The following is a 17398-nucleotide window of genomic DNA, read 5'->3' on the forward strand; positions in this document are numbered from 1 at the left end:
CCGCGCCCTCCCGGCGCCCCTCCTCCGCGAGGAGACGCGACCCGAGCGAAGCCAGGTGCGCCGGGCCGCACCGCGCCCCGAGGCGGCCTCGGCCTCCCGCCACGGGGGGCCCACAGCCAACAATAGGCAGCGACAGGGACCAGGAGGCCGAGGTAGAAGAAATATGGACTTTAATGAAGATTCTTTCCCTTTGGTATAAGTGAGACCCGTGAAAACATCCAAACAAAAAGAAAAGAAAAAAAAGGGAGGTGAGGATTTAGATAGTCCACGCTCCCTTATCCACAAGGCCTAATGACAGAGCAGGGCCGGCTCCTCTGTCGTTGCGGCAGGACCCGGCCTGGAGAAGGGATTCAATAACTGCAGGTTTTAAGTGTCCCCAAGCCCCCGCCCCCGCCCGCCCCGTGTGAAACTAACATCCATTCAGCCAAACTTCTGCCTCCCAGCCTCGCGGTGGGAGGTCCAAGTTTCTCTAGTCCTAGCTCACACTCGGCCTCTGGTCTCTCAGAAAAGATAATGCTACCGGCAAAGGCCAGGGTGAGGAAAATGCCAATAGTTGTAAAAGGGCTTTGAAAAGTCAAAAAGGTGATGTATAAATCGATTATTATCATTTTGTGCTCAGGAATAAGCTATGGAAAACAAATTAGTAAAGTAAATCTACAGCCCTAAAATATATGCATATAAAATAAAAAACGCAGTTCCAAATCTACCGATGGTATCTGGGGATTGTCTACTGCTTTAGCGTCTCAGTGCACCTGTTCCCACCTCCACAAAATCCACCTAGGATGACACTTCAGTCATCCCCCCACCACCCCAGCAGGGGGAGGCAGGGCAGAGGCTACAGGAGGAAGGGCTGTACTTTGGCTCTAGAGTATAACATGCATGCAACATGGGGGGGGGATGGACTTGCCAAATGTATATATAGACCCCCTGGGGTGAGGGGCCCCACCCAAGAGGCACTGAGCAAGAGGCAGGTCCATCTCCTCACTGGCTGGGAGGGGGCTCTGAGGCAATCTCTAAGAGCTGCATATCCCGTTGGAGAGGGGACAGCTGCCACTCCTGCCTCTGTTCACCCAACCTAAACGGGAGGGGGTACTGAGCAAGGAGAGGACGGGGTCCCAGAAGCCAAGGTGTCAGCACCCCCATGCTTGACTTCAGGGGCCCAAGAACTCTTTGCATAAAATATCTTCAGACCTAGCAGATGGTCAAAGGCACAAAGTTTAAACGCTGGGAGGGAGGGTTGTTGAGAGGGGTCTGTGGTACCCTGAGCCCAGGGGCAGACTAAGGGTGTGATTCATTCCCCTTCCCTGGAAGGGTGATTGCTCCACTGGGCCTATCACCACAGGACATTTCCCATTACAAGGAGGCACACTGCCCAGGCCTCCAGCACCCACCTTGGGGAAGGGGGTATCAAGTTGGCACAGGAAAGGCCCAGGGAAGGGGGCCACTCTGTACATTAATACTTTGGTGAGGTTTGGGGAGAAGCAGGACTCTACCCCTGGCTCCTGACTCAAACCCTCTCACTCAGCTGGACGCTGAACCCAATGTCCACACTACCCCCATCCCTACACAAGGCCAAGCCCACAGAACACTCCCAAGTGAGGTCCTGAGAATTGGACAATAGGGTGGAAGGGGTCGCAGGGTATCTTCTAGGAGAGAGCACTGGGACAGATCACAGTTTCCGCTCCACAGGTTGCTGGAGACACAGTTCGCTGCCCGCAGAGATGATGGGCAAGTGATTGTCCATGTGGTAGCTGATGAGGTGACTGACACTCTCAAAGCGGTGATCCTTTGTCCGAACCTGGGAAGTGGGAAGGGAGAAGGTCAATTCAGGTGAAGAGTCAAATAAGACCTCAGTCCCCAAAGCTGAGGAAGCTGGAATGTTCAAGAGGGTTGAGGCAGGAGAAAAAGATGGCAGAAGCGGGAGGACCGTCAGTCCTGATCATTGAGGCTTCTCTAGAAAGAGAAGCTGGAGATAGCCGTGGGAATGGGCAGGTCAGTGAACTGGGAAAAGGCAGAGGGGACATCAGCCCAGAAATCATGAAGCTGAGGGATAGCTACTCCTCCCCTGACCTGGAAGAAGGTGGTATGTCTCAGAAGAGGATACACAGTACAAAAAAGACATGCAAAGGAGGCTGAGGTTGCTGTAGAAAAGAGACCAAAGTTATGAGGGGCAGAGGGACAGTGCAGACAGGAGACAGAGCACTGGTCTGAGCCCTGAGTCTGGAGAAGCTGGGGAGGCCCCTGGCTCCTCTTGAGAGAGGAGATTTGGGGTGCCTAGCCTCTAACCATCTGACATTGAACATCACAACCTCTTAAGGATGGTTTTCTCATTTGTCAAAAGAGGGACTCAGGTGACATGTGCACCTTCCGGCACTCATGGGCATAAAGTTTGGGGATAGGCCGGGACTGAAGGGAAAACAGCTCAAGTTCAGGGATGTGAGAAGGGAAGGAACCCTAAGCCACTAGAGGGGGAATGCCAGGCACCTTGAGAGCAGGGGAGGCTCAGATAGAGGTGCCCAGCAGGTGAAGTCTAGAAAGCAGTGAAGCAGGAACAGGGCTGCACAGGAGGGTACTGCACCTTCCTCTCTGCCTCACCCACCCATATCCCTGCGATACTCACCACACCCTCAGGGTCCACCAGTAGCAGGTGCTTGGGCTGCCCACTCTGCAGGCCAGTGAGCACATACTGGCCAGGCGTGGTCGTGCTTTCCCGCACCAGGAAGTCCCCGTTGAGCTGTAGCAGTGCCTCGGCCTCCCGCCGGCTCAGCTTCCCGTGAAACCAGGGCTCCCCTCGGAGCTGCTCAGCCATGGCCACCAACTGGGGAGGTGGAGGCACCCGCAGGGCATCTTCAAAGGGCTCTGGGGGTACAGAGAGAGGGCTAGAAGAGGCAGCTGGCACAACACATGCTCAAGAGCCAGACCCTCAGGGAGGGGAGGCCAGGAAGAAAAGAGGAGGAACCAAGTGAGAAGACGCAGATGCAGGAAGGAGAGGAGCACACTCACTCATGTCAAAGAGGTCTCGGGGCGCGCTGCCATTGACGGCAGGATTGGGGGGCCCGGCCCCACCGCCTGCTTGCCGTGCCTTGTCTAGGTTCTGGACATTGACATAGGAGGGATCATCAAAGAGCTCTCTGCCTGCTGAGGAAAGGGAGGCTTTACAGTGATCCCCGCCCTGCTTCTCACACCCCACTCTGCCCCTCTCAGCTCCCTTCATACCTGGGCAGGGTGGCGGGGGCAGCATCTGTTTGCGGGCTTCTGGGTCTCCTCCAACAGGCTGCCCCACTGGCTGAAGGGACAAAAATAGGGTGAGACCAGAGGCCCTAACCAGATGCTGCCTTCCTGGGCCCAGCCCACCTTCATGCAAGCAACTTACCAGCGTGGCTCCCAGGTGGCTAGGGGTCTGGGCACTGGGTGGAGTGGGTCGAGCAGCCCCCTGGGGGACTCCTTCCCGAAGCCTCATGTCCACCACCCCCCCAAGAGGGGGTTCCTTCCCAGGGAAGTCATTATAGTACTGATGGTCAGGTGGCTCTTCTTCCTCCTCATCCCAAGCTGAGCCATCAAAGCCAGCCATCCTGGGAGGGACAGGAGGAAGAGAAGAGCATGGGTAAGAGGATGGAGAACAGACAGAACAGCGGTCACATACTGGGCATTCCCTGAGGGGTAGGCCTGAGGCTGGGTGTTTCATATATATAATCATTTCATCCTCCTGGCAACCCTATAAGGTAGGTATTATTTCCTTCTTCGATTTTATAGATGAGGAAAATGAGGGTCAGGGGTAAAAGGATTTAGGTCTCACAACTAAAAGGTGGTGGAGCTGAGATACGAATTCAGATTTGTCTTTAAAGTCATGCCCTTGATCATTAAGCTGTCTCCCAAGAGGGAGGGGGAGCAGTAAGTACCGGGGAGGGGGGTGCTCCAGAGTCGTTTAACCTCCTCTAAATACTCAATACTACTGGTCTGAGGTGGGAAAGGTAAGGATCTCAGGAAAGAGCCATCCTCCCTCACCCAAATTCTTGACGGCTTCTAGAGGCAAGAAAATGAAGAACTAAACTAAATATGGAGAAATGCACAAAAGGACAGACCAGCAATGAGATGGCTGGGAAAAGAAAAGCCCATCTAGCCAGGGAAGAGCTGCAGCGTGGACGTCCTGGACTACAGCTCCACCACGGGCACACGACAGGAAGAGGTGGCCCTGCAGCAGGCAGGGCCTCGAAAGACCTTCCTGATGGCCACAGGAAACTTAAGAATAGCAGGAAGTGGGAAGCAGGGGCGCACAGGTTATTTCCTTCCCTGCACCTCTCTGAGCTCAAGTGTGGGAAGAGCAGACCTACTTTTCCAATTCCGGTCTGGGGCCCAAGAGCTGGCCGCCCCCCAACCCTGGCCCACTCACCTGTCATGGGGGGTGACCAGCTTGGGCGGGTTCCTGAGGTATTGTTTGAAACGCAACTCGAAGGCCTGGCCAATGGTGCTGATGACGTCCTGAGCAAGCCCTTCGGGACACTCCAGGATGTGGCAGGCTGGGGACACAGCAGAGGCCATCAGGGAGCTCGGGGGCAGCGTGGCCAGGAGGAGGCGCAGACAGAGGCCCTTGTCGTCTGTCCTCCACAGCCAGGAGCCGCAGGGTCCTGCTCACCTACCTCTCGGACAGCTGGCCCCACCCAGTGCTCCCCACCACGCCTCACCTCTCTGATTCACCGGGTCTTTGGCAACATAGGCGACATACTCGGCTGTGTCCTGGGGTGGACAGAGTCAGAAGAGGCCAGTTAGCTAAATTTCATAGCCCCATCTCACTCCTGACCCCTCAAACCCAGTCCTCTTCAGATATCACCTCAATCCTAGCACGCTCTATTCTCTAGCCAGTGTCTTTCCAACCCCTAGCCCCGTACTCTTCTCCCACCACCCGTGCTCCATTCCCCAACTCACCGGGTCCCCGCCAGACGCAAAGGAGATGGATTGCATGTGGTGGTTGGCGATGATCTGAGGGTTAGGGCAGGGGATGGAGAAGGAAGGGAATGACGTGTGTCAGGCAGCCTCAGGGCCCACTGGGCGCCCCCCACCATTGGCCCAGGACCCTGGGGTCCCAGTCTCATCCTTTTGGCTTCTCAACCCATGTCCTCCTAATCTCTTCCTTCCCTACCGTCCTGATGCTCCCAAGCCTTCTGTCCGAGTTTCTTGCCCTCATAACCGGGTCCTCACTTAGCCCTCCCATCAATGTTTCTGGTCCTGCCGCCCTAGTCCACCAACCTGTTTGCAGTCTGCGGCCATGAGGTTGAGGCTGCTGGTGGAGACGGTGAGAGTGATTGGCATTCCAGCAAATTTCAGGTTACTCCTCCCCAGGATGGAGCTGAGTGGACGGCTACAGGGCTAGGGAAGGGCCCAAGGATCTCAGAAGCTGGGGGCTCCCCGCACACCCCTGCCTCCTGGCCTCCTCCCCGCACGCCCCACACCAGCCTTCCCCCTGCTCCTCCACCTCTCCCGGCAGCGCCCCTAGCCCCATCGACCCCAGCTACCTTTCTCCTCCTTGTTGCCCCCTTAGCACCCGGCACAGCGTCACACACCAGACTGATGGCCTCCCTGGGGAAAGAGGGGTACTCAGACCCACGGCCTGCCTCCCACCCGGCTGGAGCTGCCACAGGGCTGGGGGAGGGGAAGGCCAGGCCAGACTCCAGGGGCACTCCAGGCTCTTTGTCGTGGCGGATTGAATTAAGGGCCTTTAATATTTGATGACACTGAGAGGCCGCTTCCTGGCTGATTGGGTTAGAGCCTCAGTGGGTCTGGGCCCACCCCCTTCCAGCTACCAAATGTCCCATCCCCTTCCCAAAGGCAGCAGCAACCTTCCATCTACCCCCATTTTCCACTCAAGCTCCAGCTGCCAGCTGCCTCTGCCACCTCCCCCACAACCCCCCAGGCTGCATAAGCAAGAAGGAGCCAGGTCAGAGTTGCCTCTCTTCATTGAGACTTCGACTCCCTTCCCTAACTTTCTCTCAATCCCCTTCACCACCCAAAGATGAGCCATCACTAGTGCCACTGCCAAGTGACCCACTCCCCCCTCCCCTCACAAATCCCAGGACCCCCACACTCCGCCCCCCGCCCCACCAACCTGGTGACCTGAGTCCGGGTGTTGAAGTCCAGGGCGCGCATTGACTGCAGGACCTCCACACATCCCATGTACTGAGGGGAGGGACGGGAGGAGAACAGTCAGCCGCCTCCCCCCACCTCTTCACAAAGAGCCCCAGGACTCTTCCCTGCTTGTTCCGTAAGGTTGCAGAAGTTCTGCCCACTGCCCGTGGATACATCCCACGACGTGCAGAACAACAGGGTGAGGAGAGAAGGCAAGCTTGGGGGACCTCATGCATGTGGGAAGAGAATTCGGAGGGGAGTGACAGGCACTGGGTGGGATGGAGTGACATCTCCAGAAAGGGGGAGGAGACTGGAGGGGACAGTCAAGAGTCACTCATTCCAACACTTACTAAGGGCTTGTGCTGGGCTTTGTGCTAAGCATGGCAGGGTGGGGGTGGGGGAGTCACAAGAAGGAAGGGGCCCCAGACAGAGCTGGAAGGGAAGGGCGAAAGAATCAGAGAAGGGGCAAGAAAGGTTTAAGAAACAGGACACAGAAACCAAAGGAGTTGCTGGGGAAGAGCAGGAAAAAAAAGACTAGTGAGCAGAGGAACTGGAGGAAGTGGGAGGGAGGATGTTCACTCACCCGAACCAAGTAGGAAACCCCGGGTCCCATGACTTTGTCGTTGGGATGCAGCCAGCCCCGCGTGGGCTTATTGACAAAGCTCCCGTGGCGGGTCCACTCCTCGCCCCCCAGCTGGCCCCCTTCCACCCGAGTCCTGCGCCCGCCGCCTCCACTCAGCTTGTTCATGTCCTGGAGGAGGGGCAGGGGGCCTGAGTCCGGCATGGCTGCCCCTACGATCCCCTCCCCATCCTCGGCTGCCCTTCCTGGCTCCCCCTTCGGCCCCAGGCGCCCCCCAGCCGGGTTGGCCAGCTTCAGGTTGCTCATCCGGGGGAAGAAGGAGCACAGGGTAGTGGGACTATCGTCCCCAGGCAGAGGTGGCAGCATGGGCCCCAGAGACGAGGCTGATGGGGAAGGCAGCTCCTCCGGTGGGGTGGACCCTGAAGCTCCCTCCTCCAGCGATGACAGAGACTCATTCCGAAGTGGGTTGTACTTGGGCTTGGGGGGCAGGAGATCCATGGCTGGAGTGAGAGGAAGGCTGCTGCCCAGCCTGGCCCCCCTGCCAGTCAGGGCAAGGGGGCCAGGCAGGGGGCATCCCAGGCCCTTAGCCTGATCGGACCTCTCTGGCCCAGGGATCTCAAGGGTCCTGGGGAGGGAGAGGGACAAGTGGCTCTGGCTCCCCAGGCTCAGACCCAGAGAGTTTCAGGCCCCATCCCCGCCCAGCGTGGAGCCTCTTCTCTAGCTGTGAGGAGAACAGGCTGGACCTAGAGCTGACTGGCTCCTCCCCAGGGGCGGGGAGCTAAGGGGAGAGACCAATCCCGAGGACAGTGCTGACTCACAGGCTCTGAGGGGCTAAGCCTCCAGCACTGCCCCAACCCAGAACTCTTACAGGGCAGAGCGATCCATGCCCGCCCCCCCCACCCCCACCCCGCCCCGGTACAAACAACAAGTAATCTGGAGAGGAATAAAGTGGGAGTGGGAGGGAAGGATGGAGGAGTGAGAAGGAAAGGAGGGTGGCAAGAGGAGGTCTGCATCAATCCAAACCAGACATAGGCAGGCCAAAGGGAGCAGGAAACTAAGGGAGGGCGGGGGGGGGGGGGGAAATAAGGGAGGAAACAGAGGCAGCTGGGGGTGGGAAAGGGAGGGGATTCCTGAGCTCAGCAATTCCCTTCCTGTCCTAGTTGAACACTCAAACTCCCTCCTCCTCCAGCCCCGGCCACCCCCGGCGACCCCCCACCACTATCACACATGGGGTGGCAGCCCCAGGGAGCCTGGGCCATTAGCATCCTCTGCTACCACAGCTGTGGAAGGAGCTAAAGAAATGGGAAAAGGAAGGACGTGGTCCCAGTGGATGCAGGGAGGGGCCAAGAGGAAGGGCAAAGCTGGTGAAGTAAGGGGAATAAAGTCCAACCTGGGTGGTGCATCAGGGAGCCACCAGGCAGGAGCTGGAGCAGAGGACAGGCTGGTGGAGGCTTGTTCTCCATGCATGGCGCCTACCATGCCAAGGAGCAGCGGCCCATGCCAAGCACTCTTCTGTCCCCCTTTCCACAGCGAAGCAAGCTGTCAAGGGTAGAAGGGGTGGGGGCGGCCAGGGCATTGACACTAAGGTCAGCTCCCTGGACCTGCGGGTAAGCTCATACCCCTCCTCTTGCAGTAGTGACTGGGAAGGGTGCAGGTGTCCACCACAGAGCATGATGCCCCTCACGCCAGAGGCAGAGTCTGGCTGGAGGAAATGGGAGAGTGCAACAGTTCTCCAAGAGAAGTGGGGGCTACAGGCCATGAAGGGACAGAGGGGGCACAAGACAAATCTGCTAAGGAGAAAGGGGTGCCAGGAGAAGGACTGAGGATGGACACAGGGAACAGTCCCAAACCCATTCCTTCCGCCCACAGCTCTGCTCCACAGCTCTGCTCAAGGGGGCCATAAAGGAAGTTGGAAAGTGACCCAAAAAAGTAGTTGTAAAAGATACATATAACCCCCCAGGCTCACCGCAGAATTACCTATCCTTAAATTTACTTCAGAATATAAAAAGATGCAAATTATCATATGATTATAGCAATGAACAACACTAGCACTTAAAACATGTTAGATACTGTGCTTATCACCTCCCACTTAGTCCTCCAAGGAGAGCTTTGCCACTCCATGCACCACTCCCGAGAAGAAATTCTATCACTCTGTTTCCTAAAGACTCAGCGTCCAGGCATAGAGAGAATGAGGAAAGTATTCTGCCAAAGCCTCACACCCCCATCACACACACACACACACCAGGATGTCCTCATCTTTAGAGGTGGGCATTCTATGGGTGCCTGCAGGATCCAGAAGCAGGGAATGACCAACAGGTGTGAGCATTGTTAGAAAAGAAAGAGGAAGTAGGGCTTTTTAAATTTATGTAGGAAGAAAGGAGATTGCTACTGGGAATCCGGGTGACTGGAAGAAGCTGCGTGTGGCTTCTCAGCCCAGCAGGGAGGAGGAGGCAAGAGCGGCGGAAAGTAGCAGGAAATGGCGAAAGCTCAGGAATGTTTCCAGAAGGGAAGGCTGGGCAAGCGGGACCAGGAGGAATGCCCAGACTAGAACTCCGGTTAGGGGGAGGGGAAGAGCCAGAGAAGTGGTGGGGCCTGAAGAGTCCCTTAAAAAAAAAAATCAAACAGCAAAAAGGACACTATTACCTACACCCACTCCAAGCCACCGTTTTCTGGTGGTGGAAAACTTTCTCTCCTGTCACACCCACATGTTACACACCAACAAATCCGTGGCCCTACCCAGCTCCCGACGTACAGGTATGAGACAAACAGCTGTTTCTGGGGTGGAGTCGGTCCTGGGAGTGGGGCTGGGAATCTATGAGCGAGTCTCCCTCCCACTCTCGTACCAAACCCCAAGTCCAGCCCCCTTCAAGTAGGTCCACCCTTGGAAGAGGGTAAGGGAGAGGAAAAGGGCTGCCTCTAATCTCTGACTCCTCAGAGCCAGAGATGTGAACTTCTGACTTCCTACCCAATGGAGCATGAGAGCTCAGGAAAACTGAGCCAAAGTCCCCAAAGAGAAAAAGAACAAGGAAATGTTAAACAGGTGAAGTTTCTGGGATTGAAGACAAAGCTTCTGAGGCGATGACCCGGGTCCTACAGGGATAACGCTCCTGAGGGGGCGTGGCCCTCTCAGGACGCGAGCATCAGAGAGACTCCCAGGAGGCAAGGCTTCTGGACAATCAGACGTGGATTAAAGAAGGGGCGGGGCTTCTAGAGGGGAGGAACCCCTAGAGAGGCGTGGCTTCTTGAATTCGAATAGTTCTTTGAGGGGCAGGGCTCTGCCCTTTCGGGAGATAGGCTTTTTGATAGACAGGAGTTGGCGGAGAATCGTCGCTAGGAGGCGGAGTTTCGGGGAATTGGAAGGACTAACGTAGGGTTTCTAGTAGTAGGACCTGGAAGCATGTCTGGGGGTGGGACTTCCAGGAAAGTCGGGCGACAGAGTGGGGTCGGGGACAATAAATAGAAAACAAGTCGGGGTTCGGGGGGCCCCCTGAAGTTGGGAGGTGGGACTTCCGGGGAGGGGGTCGCAGGGGCGGGGCTTATAAGTGAAGACCGGAAGTAGGGTCCCGGGAGAGGGGTTCCGGGGAGGAGGAGTGGGTCACCTAAGGAGAAAAAAAGTCCCAACTCACCAGGGCTTCATGGAGTCTCCGCACCGCACCGCGGGCCGATTTGGTTCCGGATCACGCCACTGCCTTCTTAGGTCGCCGCTCCAACTTTCTCCCCGGGCCCGGCCTCCCTGGAGAAACTTTATTGCACTCACTTCCGGCCTCACTAACCCCTGACCCTCTACCATCGCCCCTCCTTCACCCGTCCCACTTTCCCGTGTCAGCCAATGGCAGCACGAGAACGCGCACAGGAGCCGTGATAGCCAATAAGAGGCCTATTTTTGACCTACGTTTGTTCTTGAGCAACGTAGGCAGTGCACTCCAATAAGGACTCAAGGAGAAGCAAATCTAAGCCAATCGGAGGCTTGAAGGTGGGGTTGTCCCGCCTTCCGCCAGAATGACCAATAGAAAGTGCGGGCGGTGTGTTTGAAAGCGAGGCCAAAGAGGGTGGGAGCGCGTGCTGCTGGGAGTTGTTTGGAGGTTGGCGGTGCGGGGCTGACGGTCCTCAGGCAGGGTGATTATGTCGCACAAGCAGATTTACTATTCGGACAAATACGACGACGAGGAGTTCGAGTACCGGTTAGTGCCGGCGCGGGGGCAATAACAAGGTCGTGAGCTTTGAAAAGTGAGGGCACGAGGAGTTAGTAACGCGGACTGAAGCTACAGAATGGCGCATGCGCGGGAGATGAAGGGAATGGGTGCGAGCAATGAGAGCGTAAGGCGCATGCGCGAAGGGTAGGGTGCGATCGTAAAAGAAACCCTAAAGTGGTAGAGAATTTGGAGTAAGCTCTCCTGTTGGGAGGAGGCGTGGGTGGACGTGGTTAGAGTATTAGAGTGCCGACCACCCTCAGCTTTGCGGGTTTCTGGATCATTCTCTCACCTTCATTGAGCAAATTGAATTTGCCTTCTTGAGACTACTTGTATCATGGCAACACCGTAGAGCCTCCTGGGAGAAGGTGGCAAAGGCGGATCCCGAATTTTCCTCGAGGCTTCAAAGTGAGGGGAGTTCTGAGAGAGCCTGAGTGTTGCTTATTAATTCATGGAAAGGGGGCGTGGTTGCCTGGCTTGTTTTAGGAAGTGGGCTTCGAAGAATTGGAGTGGAATAAAACCGGCCAGGAGCATTGAGAAAAGACTTAATATAGACCTAATAGATTCCCGTCAAATATTTGAAGGGCATCTACTTAGGAAACAGTTATGGAGTGCTTATAGGTTTCAGGTGTTCTACTAAAGTGCAAGGATAAGCCATGGTCTCTGCTTTCAACAAACCTAAAAATCTGTGGAAGTAATGACAGATAGCAGAAAGAAGGTGATAATTGGTATGATAGAACTATGTACAGATTGTGGTGGGAGCACGTACAACTTGCCAAGCATGGTGAAGAAAGGACTCCCTATAATTTGCATTTGATAAACCCTAAATCCATAATTCTAGATTAGAAAATTAGGGAAGACAAAGAATTCTACAAATATTGGCATTCGACCAATCTATATGAAGCGTAATACTTAAAACAACTGGAAGCTTGCTTTCCTTGTGTTTCTTCAGCCTAGTGCAGGGCTCTGGGCCTTCTGGAGAACTCAGTGTCTGCTGACAAACACACTATTTGTATTATTTTTATGCCAAATCCTTGGGAAAGGCCCCCCGGCCCTGTTTGGACCCAATTAACTTTCTTTTCCTCAGCTGTTTTTCTCTACATCTGAACTAGGCTAACTAAAATTAAGTGCTTATAATGTCTTTGCAGGGCTAGAGAAACATCACTAATTTCATCCCCTGGAAGATGTAAGTCTTGGCAGTGATATTTGGTTTAAGAAAAGGGTTTGTTTGTTTTTTTGGTCTAAATAGGTATGGAAGCCAGTCTTTATGCCAGGGACTTGTTAAGATGTAAGCTATTTTCAGACATTTAGACTAGAATTGACTCTTTGGGGGAAAAAAATCCCTTTTACTTAGCACAGAGAGAGCATTCAGTACATTTTCATTGAAAATGATGAAGTCTGAATCACCCCAATTCATGTCAGAGTAGTAATTTCTTTGCCATGAAAGGAGACTTATCCTTGGTTAGAAAAGCATGGAGTTCCCCCCAAAGAAGTCTCATGGCACATCCCTTCAGAGTTAGGAAAATGAAGTTAGGATAGATCTTAAAGGATAAGATATATTTCACCCTTTGTTCTGACTCTTCCCTGATAGGCCTTTCCTCTCCGTGAAATTACTTCTCTCCCTTCCTCCTTACAATTCTGTTCAAAATTGCCTTTACTTAGTGTGTGTGTGTGTGTGTGTGTGTGTGTGTGTGTGTGTGTGTGTGTGTGTGTGTGTGTGTGTGTGTGTGTGTGTGTGTGTGTGTGTTGTGGGGTTCCCATTATATTAGGGTCATCAACTAGAAGACTATAAGCTCCAAGAAGGCAGAGTCAATATATCAACAGTGTCTGGAATTTAGGTGCTCATTCACTGGTGTTATTTATTGATGTGTACTTTTTAATATACTTTTGTGAGAATGTAGGTATCTTGGCCTTTATTTCTAGCTGCCTCTGCCCCACAATAACATTATATAAACTCCCTGCCATTACGAACTGGTTTGTCTTTTCTTGCCTCTCTTGGCTTTATATGCAGGCACTCGTCTGACATACTGTACCCAGTACTGATACAGATTCCCCACCTTCCCATGTTTCTGTTACAGGCATGTGATGTTGCCCAAGGACATAGCCAAGCTGGTCCCTAAAACCCATTTGATGTCTGAATCTGAATGGAGGAATCTTGGCGTTCAGCAGAGTCAGGGATGGGTCCATTATATGATCCATGAACCAGGTCAGTGCAATGGCAGAAAGCAACCATGTAGGACTGAGGAAATGAAGGAATGATAAGGTTGCATAACCCAAAGAAATAGGGGGAAAGTGGGGATGATTTACTAGTTTCTTAACTCACCAGCCATCTAGAAAAACAGGAAAGTAAATAAGAAAAAAAATAAGAAAGTATCTGGGAAGTTCAGAAACAACCTGTCACTGAAAAAACCTCCTTTAATCTCTAATTTGGTCAGAGGATTTTTTTTTTTTTTTTTAAGGCTACATATACACTGGTAGAGGTTATGGCCCCTGCTTCATTCTCCATCAGAAAGTGAATTTGGGGATGTGTTCCAAATAAACCAAGGAGAGTATATTTCTTGATAAGACACCAGACACCAAACTGCCAGACAAAACTAATAAAGGACGCCCCGGGGCTGCACAAACATAGCAAGAGAACTGATACTGACAATTCTGTACTTGGCACACAGGCCAGGCTTCGGGGTCTGCTTCTAAGGCCATATGCTTAAATCTTAATTTAGTTGTAAAGATCTGAGTGGGTGATACCTGGGAAGTGGGAGTGGGAGATACTATAGGTTGTGCATAGGATGATGTGAGCTTGTCTCTTAGATTTCACTCACTCTTTCAGAACCTCACATCTTGCTGTTCCGGCGGCCACTGCCCAAGAAGCCAAAGAAATGAAGCTGGGGAGCCACTTTTCAGCCTCATGCTTTATACAGCTGTCCTCATTTGCTAACATCTTTCTGATGACATTATTATGTTGCCTTCCTGTTTCTCACTTTGATATTTAAAGGATGTTCAGTACACTGTTTGAACGTGTTGGAGACTGCTTTGCTTCTTGAGCAGAACCAACAGGACCATGGCCCAGCCGGACAACTGCTCTTTGGGTTGCAGCCTCAGCTCAGTGTGACCCCCAAAACCAATGTGAGCTCTGTATCCAGCAGAACACACTTGGCAGATGGAGGAAGCATCTAAGAATATAAGACCGTGGCTGTTACAGGGATTGTGTAAACTTTGTTTTTTTTTTCTGCCAGGTGTTGTATGTATGGTGATTTATGTTTCAATGTGTTGGAAACTTTCCATTTTATTCAAGAAATCTGTTCCATGTTAAAAAGCCTTGATTAAAGAGGAAGTTTTTATAATCTAATTCTCTCATTGTAAAGGTTTTTTCCCCCTCTCAGGGCAAGCATCACATTCACTATCATGGTTCTAATTATATACCCTTCAGTGAGATAATGAAGTTCAGCTCTTTGTTAATAATGAGGTTTATTTCAACATTCAGGTAACTGGTTTTTAATCTACTTTAAGCAGACTTTGCTGTCAAACATCTACTGAAATATATTTCACTCTAACTACAGGCCTAAGAAAGAGGTTATATGGGGACTTCATCTCATCAAAACAAATGAATTCTTTTCTTCAGTCAGGGATGCTGCCATTAACGTAGTCCTGATTTTTGAAGGGTACACAAGGGAGGAGGCTGTCAGCCAGAGGCTGCTAGTGCACTCCACTTCCTGACCAGCCTAAGGCTCAGGCACACCTCTGGCCTGTTCACTCCGCACAATGGTTTGGGGGTGTTTTCAGTGGTTCTCACCGTGGCTGAACATTGGAATCACCTGGGTAGCTTTAAAAGTGCTGATGGCTAAGTCATTCCCAGGGAAGTTGACTTAATTGGTCTGGGGTGTGGCCTGGATGAGGGAATTTCAAGCATTCTTACACAGGTAGTTACAGCACTAACCTTTGAGAAAACAGTTGTAAACTGTGGCTATTTGAGAAAACATTTCGCCAAATAATAGTTTACCCTCTACTTTGAACAGAAGTGCTAAGTAAGGGAGATTAATCTTCCCACTTCTGTCTTCCATTCATTTTTTCCTTAGAGCAGTAGTAGTTCAAGTGTGGTCCCTGGACCAGAAGCATCAACATCACCTGGAAACTCCTTAGAAGTGTCCATTCTTGGGCTCCACCCTAGACCTACTGAATCAAACTCTGAGGGTAGAACCTAGTGACATTTTAACAAGCTCTCTAGGTGATTCTGGTGCATACTTAAGCTTGAGAACCCACTGTAAAGGATCAGACCAGAGCTGATGTTTCGGGGAGGGGGGCGGGGCTTGTCAAATATCACCATTACTAAGAAAGATGATGTAGCATATATGGCTTACGTCATTAGGAAAGCCTGACTTTGTTTTTTTAGAGCTGAGACTCTCTTAATTGGAAAAAACACGGGGCTTATTATTTGAGAAAGAAGGGTCTAGAAGCCTGGCTCTACCATTCACTGTAGTGTTTTGTGGTTGTTGTATGGCATCCCTTCACCTTTTTGAGCCTGTTGCCCATCTGTAAAATGGGCATCATATCTATCTCAGAGGGGTTTTAGGAGAGTAAAATGAGGCCAGGTGTGGTTCAGCAGTCCTCTAAATGAATGAATTTTAGAGCTTTACTACAGAAAACAGTGGCATCAGCATGACAGGAGTGTGGTGCTCCAAGGACAATTATGCTTAAAGGACAAAGAACGACCCTGCCTGAAAAAGTTGCAGCGTTACACCCCCTACCGGACTCTTAATCGCCCTCCCCACCACGTTGAGATGGTTACGAAATTCCTGAGCCCACCTGGGCAACACCCACCTGGGCAACGGGACCTGTCCCAAATAAGGAAAGGCATCTGGGCTGTCCCACTCTCACCAGATAGAAGGAAGGTGTATGTGCCCCAGCCAATCAGTAAACGAAATTTTCACCCCGACCATTCTTTTGTTTTCTGGCTATAAAAACTGATCAATAGCACATGTTCGGGCTTGACTCTGCCAGACTGCTAGGAAGTTGGCCCACTGTTCTGGCAGCGACCCTTCCCTCTAATAAATTCTATCTTCTTTACATTCTGCCTTGTGTCTGGAAATTCTTTTCCAACCCGCGTTCAGACCACAACATTTGGTGGCCTGTACGGGGATCTCCAGGGGCATCTCTTTCCCCACCTCCTCTCCTCATTCCTTGGGACCCTCTGTGAACAGGCAAGTTGCTGTGGAAGCAAAGGAGGAACTCCGACCAGGGCCACAGCCTGTGTGTTCCGAAGCTCCACGGTTCACTTTGCCCCAGTAACTGCCTCCCAGAGCAGGTGAGGATCCCTCTGTCTTCCTTCCGACTGAGGACTAGGCCAAAGGGTATCGTGCGGGCACGGGTAAGGCATTTAAAAGCCATTAGGGTGCCTGCTGCTTGAAGACTCCCGTGAAAGGATAAGGGGGTCACAGAACGGACCAGGCTATTAGAGCGTCTGCCCCCAGCAAGACAACTTCCGTGCAACGCGAGGCACATTGTGGACAAAGCAAAACACACAGCCCCCAGTCCCTTGGCCACCGCCTCCTCGGTAGGGATAGAAGGTGGAATCCTCAGTCCTCTTTTCTGTCGCTTCTGCTTCTTTCTCCTCAGCTCGGACTGACTCCAAAGGACCTCACCGCCTCTAGGTCGTCCCGGGAACTCCTTCCCATCCCTGAGAGTCTAATAACGGTGAGTCAATTCCCGGCTGGCGTCCGGGGATTCCCCTCTCTGGTCACTGATGCCCTGGCCGCACGGTTTCTCACTGCTCTGGCCACCTCAGTCGGACGTGACAGCTGAGACAGTAAGCATTTTTGTGCCTAAGTCGCACAGAGACATCACTGAGACAAAGAGGGCACATATGCCTGTCAGTGATTTTTTGCCTGTCAGTGATTTTTGCCTTTTTGCTTGTCAGTGATTCTCAGTAGCCCCATTCTATGGCATTGGGGCTAAGAATGGGTTCAGGTACATCTGTCCCCTTAGACTCACCTCTTGTTTATATTCTCAGGAATTGTAAGGAATTTGATCCAGACAGTCTCAAAAAGAAGAGGCTCATTTTCTTTTGTAACACGGCTTGGCCCCAATACAAACTGAGGGACCAAGAACAATGGCCTCTTAATGGGACGCTAAATTACAACATGATCCTCCAACTTGACCTCTGTTGTTGGAAACTAGCAAAGGATTCCGAGGTTCCATATGTCCAGCCCTTCATGGCCCTCGGTCAGAATCTGAGCCTGAGGGACTCCTGTCACATGTGTTTCTCCATTGCCGCTTTAATGCCTCGTCCTCCCCACCCTCCTCCTTCAGCTTCACTACCTCGTCCCTCCCCATCTCCCCCTCCACCAGATATCTTGGATGACCCTTCTTGTCCCCGGTCTCCCCAGCCTCCTCCTCAACCTTCTGCTCCCCAACCCCCACCCCTGTACCCAGAAGCAGACCTTCCACCCCTGCCCCACACTCAGTCACCAGTAGCCCAATGCTCTGAATCGAGTCCCGATATGCTTCCCCTACG

General features: G+C 52.5%; 2 protein-coding genes across 5 annotated transcripts; one reads left to right on the forward strand and one right to left on the reverse strand.

Annotated features, from left to right (window-relative positions):
• Positions 1-153: 153 nt before the first annotated feature.
• On the reverse strand, positions 154-10502 carry SHC1 (SHC adaptor protein 1). 4 transcript variants are annotated; one of them, XM_079931913.1, is made up of 14 exons: positions 10327-10502; positions 8091-8239; positions 6704-6871; positions 6101-6171; positions 5511-5574; positions 5245-5364; positions 4924-4977; positions 4683-4734; positions 4391-4517; positions 3374-3572; positions 3217-3286; positions 3004-3138; positions 2621-2859; positions 154-1798 (listed from the first exon to the last, which is right to left on the reverse strand). In XM_079931913.1, exons 3-14 carry the CDS (start codon positions 6866-6868, stop codon positions 1670-1672), a joined length of 1425 nt encoding a protein of 474 aa, XP_079788039.1. In that variant the 5' UTR covers positions 6869-6871; positions 8091-8239; positions 10327-10502; the 3' UTR covers positions 154-1669. The 4 variants fall into 4 exon arrangements, with proteins under 4 accessions (XP_079788039.1, XP_079788040.1, XP_079788038.1 ...); XM_079931914.1 differs by lacking the exon at positions 8091-8239; XM_079931912.1 differs by lacking the exons at positions 8091-8239; positions 10327-10502 and having other exon boundaries at positions 3004-3135; positions 6704-7538.
• A 136-nt stretch (positions 10503-10638) lies between these two features.
• CKS1B (CDC28 protein kinase regulatory subunit 1B) lies at positions 10639-14319 on the forward strand. The gene is made up of 3 exons (XM_079931943.1): positions 10639-10881; positions 12969-13096; positions 13718-14319. The coding sequence occupies exons 1-3, from the start codon at positions 10823-10825 to the stop codon at positions 13768-13770; spliced, it is 240 nt and encodes a 79-aa protein (XP_079788069.1). The 5' UTR covers positions 10639-10822; the 3' UTR covers positions 13771-14319.
• The last annotated feature ends 3079 nt before the right edge of the window (positions 14320-17398 follow it).

The sequence above is a fragment of the Stenella coeruleoalba genome (assembly GCF_951394435.1).
Source record: "Stenella coeruleoalba genome assembly, chromosome: 1".
In the NCBI taxonomy this organism is placed as follows: domain Eukaryota; kingdom Metazoa; phylum Chordata; class Mammalia; order Artiodactyla; family Delphinidae; genus Stenella; species Stenella coeruleoalba.